Genomic DNA, 9,838 nt, shown 5'->3' on the forward strand with positions numbered 1-9,838 from the left:
TGCAGAAGTGATCATTTTAAATTGTAATTTAATTCAAATATATATCCTTAAATAAGATTTCCAGTAAATCAAACCCAATTTTAGATTTTTGTCATTTATTTTCTATACAGTTATTTTCATTGTTAGTTGCGGACTTTGCCTTTCCTGCACTGGAATCACCCTGGACTCAGAACACTGCATGAATGTTATCCTACATTACTGTGTGTAATTTTATCTGATTTACTGGACTGACACAACCTGAGTTTGGCTGTGCTGTAAACAGACACACCAGCTGCTCTTCTGTTGTGTTTCCCAGAATTTCTATACATTCTGGTACCTGCAATATTACACCACACCTGTTCCTACCACCGGTGACCACGGGCGGAATCTTAAGGATAATACTGTAACTTTAGTCAGGTTAACTTTCTCTACATATTATTTAGTTTGAATTGCTAGTACTTACTGTTTTAGATCATTAGTTTGCATTATAGATCCAGTAATCACTCACTCTAATATACATTATATCCAGTAAATCTGGAAGTGTACTTTTGAGTGGGTAGGCAGATTTATTTTGTCACAATACAGCAGGTTATAGAGTGAATTTGAGATTGTACCTCCCTTCTGCTACGTAGCATACAATATACATTAATATAGAAACAATTATAAAAATGGTAAACAGAAATAAACTATTATGAAGAGTCAGTTAACTTGTGGGAAAAAGCTGCTCTGCAGTCTGGTGGTGTAGCAGCTGAAACTTCTATCTCTCTTCCCAGAAGGCAGCAGGGTGACGAGGCTGTGGCTGGGTGGGAACTGTCCTTTAGTGTCCTTTGGGCTCTTTGTAGGCACCTCACTTCACCGATATCACTGATGCTCAGGAGATGGGTACCAATGATCTTCTGAGTAGTTTTAATCAACCGCTGCAAAGCCCTCCGGCCCTGGGCCGTGCACATCCCAGTCCAGTTTGTGATGTTTCCAGTCTGTAAAAGCTGACAAGAACTTGACACAGGAATTTGGCCTACAGCTGTATTTTCTGTATACCATATTTAATGAAAATGCCACCGGGCATTTTCTTTGCTGAAAATCTGTAATTATCTGTAATGCTTGTTGGCTGGTTCAGAATGTTCATCATTGGAAATATTTCTACTAAAATACAACAAACCAAACCACATTAATGATTTATTGATGTTCAGTTCTGTGCATCAAGCTGAGCCAAAGTGTCTGGTATAATGTACAACACAGGCAGGCATACTTCCAGACTTTGTTTCTCATGTTTAGAGGCACTCAACAGGCAGTTTCAATCTATACAGGTGTTTTGCTTTTCAGAGAAGACCATGGTATATTTTTCGTGCTGTAAAAACAACTTTAAATGACTATAGAGGCTTTAGTAGGAAACGAATATTTCTGAAAATGGTTAGTGAACTTTTTTTCCTTTTTTAAAAAGGGTGGAACTCTTTTAAATTTTTGACAAGGCTGACAGAGTATAGATCTTACAGAATGACAGAGAAAAATGTATTGCTCTTCTGTCGTTAATATGTAAAATGTATATTAATTAACACCAACAATTGTGCAATATTACGACTTTGCAAACACCTCATGTTTACCTGGGCTTGAGACTGCTCTTCTTGGCCGGCTGAAGTGGTGAGCACAGCTCCACAGTCTCACAACTATCATCACAGTTTTAACAGCCAGTGCACCTCCCAGGATTTCTTTCTTTCTACTGCAGAGAAGAAGGAATAACTCCAGGTATATTATTCTTCCTATCAGGCTCTGCTCATATGTAGAGTTGGAATGCAGTTGGGTATTTGCTGACACAGTCCATTTCAGTGTTTTGGTCATGAAGTATAAAAAGCAGAGAACGGTGCAACCACAGTCTGATTATCAGCTTTGACTGTGTTGCTTATCAAAAGTGACTTGCATACTTCTACAGCCTTTTCAATGAACATATTTTAATACACTAATACTGATGTGGGAGATGACGCATCAGTGGATGTAGTAAGCAAAGAAATCAATAGAGGGAGCCATGCGAGCACTAAATGAAGTTTGTACTGGTTACAAACCAGGGCTGGCTGCTGACATACTGTCGTTTCAGTCTGTGGCATCTCTTCCTTTTTGTATTTTTCTTCTGTTACACAAGTTGCAGCAATGTCACCTAATTAAATTTTATCTTTGCAAGCAATTTTCACAGCAATTCAGTTTATAATAAAATATTTGAAATTAAGCTGTTGGATGCATGGATGTTATAAGTATTAGGTCACCGCTGTGCGTGCATGTATGTTCTTTAAAGCATAAAGGACTCCTCCATGTACTACAGTGTCCCCTAAAACACATACAAGAGTAAAACAAAAACATTAAGAAGAATGTGCTCCAAATTAGGCTGGAAATAAATTTAAAATAGACATTTGCCCCGCTGTAGCCAACTATTTAGCAAACTATATATCAACCTTTGAATGGTTGCCTTAGAATTTTGCTGGCTTTGGAGTGCATTTTAAAAATGTATATAGTCTACTTCATAGTTGTTTGTTTAGGATTTGGAGCAATTTCGCTAAATGGTCTATGTGTTTTGTCGACAGGGAACACGTTGTATACAGTTCATACGGAAAGCACTAGTGGATTGGCCGTCGGGACAGTTGGGACATTTCCAGGTGGCTTGAGGTCCATTATAGCCTGCCGTTAATTGTCAACCTGACCAGCGGCAGCGATGACATGGCAAGCTTTTTTATAATCTAGCAAGGAGGACAATCGGCGCATCCACGGTGTCCTCGTTTTCTCTCCATGTGTCTCTCTGCCGGTGAGAGCTTCCACGCAGCAGGCCACATTTTTTAGCCTTTTCAGACAGGGTGCGACCCTCCTCCTGCCAACTCTATTGGATCCGCAGGGTCTCACTGCGCTCCTCATGTGAACAAACAGGCAAACATGCACCATGGCAACAGTTTCTGTGAGCTACTGAATCTCTGCAACTGTATTTTCTTAATAGACTATAGAAAATGTATCTAGTAGAAATTATTGAAATATGGATATGTTTATTTTTGTGCTGGTTGCTTTTTGGACACCGGTGACTGAACACTGTAATCAGTAGTTTTTTTTTTGTAGGCTACAGGGGTGCTTTTTGGACTTTTACATTATAGGCCTATTTACTTTCATTGTTGTATGCTAGCTCATGTTCAAATTCAGTGAACATGTGTGTATGACGTTTTTTGATACTTTTGATAAGAGGCATAATCTCGAATCTCCTGACAGTAGAAGCCACTCAGATAAAATTTTTTACTAAATATCCAATTTCCAGGATGACTGAAAAGTCTCATACACAGCATCAATGTTGCACAGTAGGCTATATAATACAGACATGTAGACAATATACAGTATAAAAATTATTTCACATTTTAGAATACTGTAGGTGAACACATCTAAATATATATTAAATGTAGAAAATAGAATATTTAGAATAATAGAAATATTTGAAATTTACTATTTCGACTAGAAGTTAGAGCAGCGCAAGAAGTAGCTGTTCCTCAGCACACGGTACAACCTCCTCGTCCTCAGGCTGTACTCAAACATGTGGGGTCCACTGTAGATGTAAGCAAAACCTGCAGAACAGAGACTCAATGTAAGTTTATGTTCTAGCTAAAGGATAGCTAAAGAATAGTTCAGAATTATGGGAAATACACTTATTCGCTGTCTTGCCAGGTGAGATGAGAATATCAATACCCCCTCAAATCTGTCTGTTTAATATGAAGCTAGAGCCAGGAGGCAGACAGCTTAGCTATGTATTAACTACTGCATGGACTCCATAACGTTTTTGTACTAGTCATTTCAACCCCAAAATATGGCCCAGGCTTAAAAATACCAAAATGTGAATTGCTTACACAAAACAGTTATGGATAGTATGTTGCATTTCTGTCAATGTCCTAAATGTTACACACTGGACTTTGAAGGCAAAAAGTTAACTTGGCTCTGCCAAATGGTAACAATATCTGCCTACTAACACTTCAGTATCTCAGTAATTATACATATTAATTATATTACACACTACCTGCAGTAATTTCCAAGCAACCAGCTGAGGCTCCAAGAAGTTATTGCACCCAGCCAAGAAAGAGTCCAGTGCTCGTTTTTACACTGCACTGATTAAACATATGAAACGTAATGTGATAATTAGTGATCTTTACAGTTTCGCCAAATTTGTTAACTTTGGATAGAGTCGGGATAACTGCTAGCTGTTTCCAGTCTGTTTTATGCTAAGCCAAGGGTCTCATGCCTGCAGCTTCATGTTAAGTGGTCATGAGAGCTGCCAACTCTCACACATTGAACATGAAACTCACGCATTTTTTTTTTTTTTACACGCCCTCACGCTATACATCAATTTTCTCATGCAGTGGAAAAACTAATGTAGCCTATAACTGATAGCATTGACTCAGCGTGCTTACACTCTACCCAGCTGATACAACACCGGAAGAAGCTGTGACAAGAATCAAGCAAACCCAGTCTGGCGCAGTGAGTGGCAGACAGTTTGTGATTGGGTAAAGTAGCTGGTAGAGTTTGGCAATATAAAAATGTATAATCTGAAGCATAGCCTTCCTCTGTTGGGAATGTTAGCTGCACAGAGCTGCTGAAGTTAATGTGAGAATTTGTGGTGAAGTGCTTTCAGTTAGTTTTGTTTTGCACTGGTCTCATCTATACAGTCCCAAATGGGTTCTGTGTCTGTCTGTCTGGGATTCTATCATATCAGCAGAGCAAGGAACGAACAGCAGATTGTAGGGCAGGGAGAGTCTGAAAAATATTGTAATTTGTGATTAAATGATGACATTATTCTCATAAAAATCTTTCTCGAGGTGTCAGATTACACAGACGTGGGGACAGATGCGAAAAGTTTTGAACATTCAGTCCAGGGGTTTCTAATTGAATTAAAATTTATCCTTGAGGTGAAAAGGTGCCCCATTTAAAGAGGAATTTCCCCAAACAAAGTAACAAAGAGGAAGGAAGAATATATCGTGAGAGAAATAGAAATAAAGAATGCTTGGAAGCTATACACTCACTGAATTATATTCTGGTGTATTTTATATTTTAAATAGTCACCTGCTGAGTTTTGTGTTTCTGTTGATATGGCCTTTATAAAAACATTTCCACCATAAGTTGATGCAGGAATGCAGGAAAGTAAGTGTTTAATGCTAAAAATTTGTCGGGGGAGGACCCCACTCTAAATATGTTATAAGTACAGTCTCTAGTTTTGACACATAGATTCTGGGGGGAAGACTCCCCAATACATGGTCAGGTTTGGTCAACATTAAGGCTATCATGTCTGGAGGTTAGCAAGTATCCTGATCACACTGATCTGACCATGATTACTGACTTTTTATCTACACATACATGTGGCTGTGGCAAGCAGGATTAAAGACTGATAACCCCGACCCCTGTGGTGGGATATGACACAGAAGGCCTAAAATGAATTGACCTCCAATGCCGAAGCCCTGTCTCTATTGATGTAACTCTTTCTCAGAAAACTGAATATCTCGTGTCAATAGTCTTGACTTAGAAAACTCAGATCAGCTTTACTCACCTCTGTACTGGACAGCTGCGGTCACCTTGCTAGTCAGGCCAGGGAAGGTCTGATGCAACTGCTTGGGGAATCCCTTGTCCATAGTCCTTTTGGCCTCATCATAACTGAAGTAACAGACAGTAATTAGATACATTCAAGAAGGGTGAAAGGTAAAGAACAGCTCATTCTGAAATCAGAAATTTATACTTTGAACAAACCTGTAGTAATAGTTGCTTACAAAGAACAGAGTCTTGCCAGATACCTCATCATAGAGCGCTGCATCGATTTTCTTTACATTTCTTGGCAGTCTAAAACTGGTTAGTGTTTTAGGATAGCCAGGTACAGGATCATAGCCACTGAAAGCCCACACTCTATGACCTGCAGGCAGGAAAAAACTGACTTAGTTAAACTTTGAAATGGTGTCAGATTGGTGCCTTAGGAAGATAAGGAGAACACCTTTAAAGAAAAAGATTCTGTCTGATTGTCGGCTTTCATAAGCAGCGTCGATGTTGACGGGGACACTGGGCCAGAAGTTTGTGATGAGACTTTGTTGAGGTGTCCTGCTCTGGGGGTAGCTACGCCAGAACAAGCTAAAAACACACAAAAGCATTTTGTTCATAAGCCAGACATGTTTGTTAAGAAAACGTCCTAACATACTTCATTCTTGGATTATTAAGATGTATGAGCATTCTACCGTACAGTATGTCTGATACCTGTCTTTGAAGAAGAGCATCTCTCCTCGCAGGGTGGCGACAGCGTCCAAGACCATGGTTGGATCACAGGCATCAGGGGTGGTGGGGGGCTTAGGTCCAGGCTTAACAGGGTTCTTGTCTGGGTTTGGACCTGGAGATTAAATAAAGTCAGCATCTCATTGCAACAAAGTTATATAGATTGTGCAGGAGTTTTTTTTTTAGAGGATTCTGGTCATGTTATTAGCTATTTGTTTCAAACAAGCATTGCCAATCCAGCCAGTTAGTACTGACCATAGAGAAACTGGATGCCCTTGACGTCATCCCGGGGCAGAACAAAGGAGTCAGGGTTTCTGTATGAGTACGTTGGGTACATGAGAGCATCACGATCATTAGAGTGCGACAAGCCCAGGGAGTGGCCAAACTCATGGGCAGCCACCATGAAGAGGATGTAGCCTACAGCAGAAACAGGTACAGTTGCTCTGGGTGATCAGTTTTTCATGTCAAAATACACACAATGGAGTTTGTCTTTAAAATATTCTCACATAGCAGTGGTGGAAGAAGGACACAAAATTACCAAAACAACAGTTAAGAAAAACTCCAGTACATGCACAAGTCCTGCATTATGTAATTATGTGGATGTAAATATTCTGGACGCTTCTCTGATCTTTTTTCTGAAATATAGTTCTAGATAATTTAAACAGTTATCTTATCTTCAGAAGTTTAAGGGGGGAAATGTTTCTTTGGTTAAACTGTCAACAACTCATACACATCTGAAACATGACAGGAAGCCCCAGCAACAAATTTAAAGCCAGAAAGGTTTGAAATCAATTCAATTCAATAAAATGTTAAAAAATTGTAAGCGTAACATATTGTCAATATAAAATCCAAATCTGAGAAGTAACTTCTTGCTACAACTCTAGCCACAGCTACAACAAATGTAGCGGAGGAAAACTACTACATCAAGAACAGTGGAGTAAATGTACGCAGTTACTTTCCACCACTGTCCCGCACAGAGCATAAATAACAAACTCACCATTGTTTGAGCGGAAAGTGAACCTCTCATCTTCATCAAAATGAGCATCTCCTCCAATTCCAGGCCCTGGGGCGAAGGCATGGGCAAGAGTGCGTCCAGGACCGTCAAAGGGGTAATAATCACCATGCTCTGTTAGCAAGAACAAATTCACGTCAAGCTTTGCAAACCAAATACACTACAGCTACAAGCTATTAACCAAACTCATGTGTTAAACAACATATCAGAACTGGGTTTTCAGATAACGTCTTTCTACGATTAATTAGCTTTCCAATGTGATTTAAGACAAAGGAAAATTTATTTTCTACTCACGTAGGCGACCAAAGGAGATCATGATGTCCGCGGTGCCACTGTTGATTCTTGTGAATCTCAGAGGAGTGACTTTGGCCCAAACCTGCAGTGCCTTCTCTATGGAGTCATCGACCTCTGACACTGGCATGTCAGGTGTGTAGTTCTCTATCCTGTAGGACAGAAAAATAGTCAAAAACATTATTTGATAGACTTCCTACAATTACTGTTTCACACACTTTCTCTCTTCAGATCATTCACCTGTAGGTAAGGCTGTTCTTAGTCCACTTGAGGTTTTCTCCAAAAGTGGAGAAACTGGCAATGTTGACATCTGGAACGCCACAGCGGGGTTTCTTCATCATCTCTAAGGTATCAGCATCCAGCGTCCCGGTGATCTGGAGACCAAAGAATCGCTGCATCTCTCTAAGCTTATTGCTCACCGGGCTGATCCCCCGTCTGACAGTTGGACCTGTCTCCTCTTTTAGGTTGAAGAATTTCTTCAGGTAGTTCTGCAAAAGAAGATGAGAATTTAATCCCTTGATGTCAGTAATGGTGTTTAGGGTTTGTGGAATAATGAAAGTTTCCAAAAAGCACATCTTGAATACATCTTAAATGCATGAGAAGACAAAGCAAACACTTACCTCTGCAAAACTTTCATCTTGCACAGCAACTTGTGATACTGGCCCGCAGTAAACTGCTACTGCCAAACTTAGCACGATGCACAGACTGCAAGACCTCATGCTTCCTCGGTGAATGAGATTTGTGTTTCTGTGCTGGAGTCAGTTGTTATATAGGCTGAGGAACGGCTGTGTTGGGGAGTGGGCATATTGAGCAACTACCTTCTTGACTCAGTGACTCAATCTATCCATTTATGGATCAGCCACCAAGCCAAAAAAAATCCCCAAAACAAGACTGTTATCATGATATGACACATGGCATGTACATTCAGAAACAACAGATTTTAAGATCAAATATTGATCTTTGAGGCATTAACTGGATAAGTAATAAAATAAGTTAAGAGAAAACTAAAATACCAATAATCTTATCTGACAAAAGAAACATAACAAATGTGAGAATGTCATTTACTTTATCGGTGCTTTGCTTTATATTCATACATACAGTATTATCTGAACAATTAAACAGGAGGAGTTGGCTGTCACTGAATATTTGTTTGTGTTTTGTTTTAATATTTTATTTTAAACATGCTGATTTCTACATGACTAGGTTAAGGTTATATTCTGAGTGATAGTTTGATATCACTACTTAAGTGCAATTTATACTTCTGCGTCAAATCGACGGCGTAGGCTACGGGGCTACGCAGAGGCTATGCCGTCGCCTGACGTGGACCTTCACTTCCAAAATGTAACGACGTTGAGTCGACGCAGACCGTAAGCTCTGTGATTGGTCGGCTGGGTAGCCTCGCAATGCCTCCGAGCCGACCGGAAGTATCCAGCGCTTTAAAATAACATTTACTAGCTGTAACACAGTGAATCAATATATCTGACCATTGCAACCTGAGCAAAATGATTCGTTTTGCTGTCAGAATGTGATCCATTCAGTCGGTAACATTTGAAAAGGCTAAACCAGCCGCACGTATACAATTTTACCCCTATTTACATTAGCGGAGTGCTAAACCGGAAGTTAGCCTGCTCGGCCGGCAAAAGTCAACACAATGGACGCTGTAGCGCTACCGCCGACTAGCGTTTGGGGGTGTAATTGTAGAATGACGGGGACACCGACGCACAAGTATAAATGCCTGGCCTACACAGGAGTATAAATGGGCCTTTAGGTTTTAAGGCTGTCTGTCGTAAATTCAAAAGGTCCTTACTCACAAACAGCCTTTTCTAACCCTCAGGCAACTGTTGCAACTAATAAGACGAGGCAAGTGCCTTGTGAGCAAACACAGACAAGCTGTGTCGTGTCCCTCGACATGGAGTATTTGTAGATGCCACAGATTGATCATCATGCTGTACAACTTTACTCACCAACCACTTAACAACAGCTTAATTTTATGAGAACATTAAGGAATTCTGTGAAATATTTAAGGCTACTTTACTGCATACAAAGGACCTGATTGTTTTTCGATTGATAGAAAAGTTGTGCATGTTTCCTAACTAGGTCATTTTCTATTGTTATGTAGATATAAATATATTTGAATTTGTATTTATGTGTTTATTTATGTAACATTTGTACTTTATTGTTAGTGCAAAACCACACTGTGGTCGCTGTTTCTTAACACTGAACACTGGGAGGAGCAGTACTTTGTTCATTGTGCAACTTGTGTCTCAGATAAATTAACACAAATTAGTGCAGACAGGA

General features: G+C 39.8%; 1 protein-coding gene across 1 annotated transcript; it reads right to left on the minus strand.

Annotated features, from left to right (window-relative positions):
- Positions 1-3,174: 3,174 nt before the first annotated feature.
- LOC119895700 (collagenase 3-like) lies at positions 3,175-8,426 on the minus strand. Its single transcript, XM_038708973.1, has 10 exons — positions 8,161-8,426; positions 7,781-8,028; positions 7,544-7,692; positions 7,235-7,363; positions 6,493-6,654; positions 6,223-6,352; positions 5,966-6,099; positions 5,728-5,887; positions 5,531-5,634; positions 3,175-3,563 (listed from the first exon to the last, which is right to left on the minus strand). Exons 1-10 carry the CDS (start codon positions 8,257-8,259, stop codon positions 3,454-3,456), a joined length of 1,425 nt encoding a protein of 474 aa, XP_038564901.1. The 5' UTR covers positions 8,260-8,426; the 3' UTR covers positions 3,175-3,453.
- Between the last annotated feature and the right edge of the window lie 1,412 nt (positions 8,427-9,838).

This window comes from Micropterus salmoides, unplaced genomic scaffold (genome assembly GCF_014851395.1).
Source record: "Micropterus salmoides isolate LMB-PRFRI ecotype aquatic unplaced genomic scaffold, ASM1485139v1 Ms_hic_scaffold_9, whole genome shotgun sequence".
Lineage (NCBI taxonomy): Eukaryota > Metazoa > Chordata > Actinopteri > Centrarchiformes > Centrarchidae > Micropterus > Micropterus salmoides.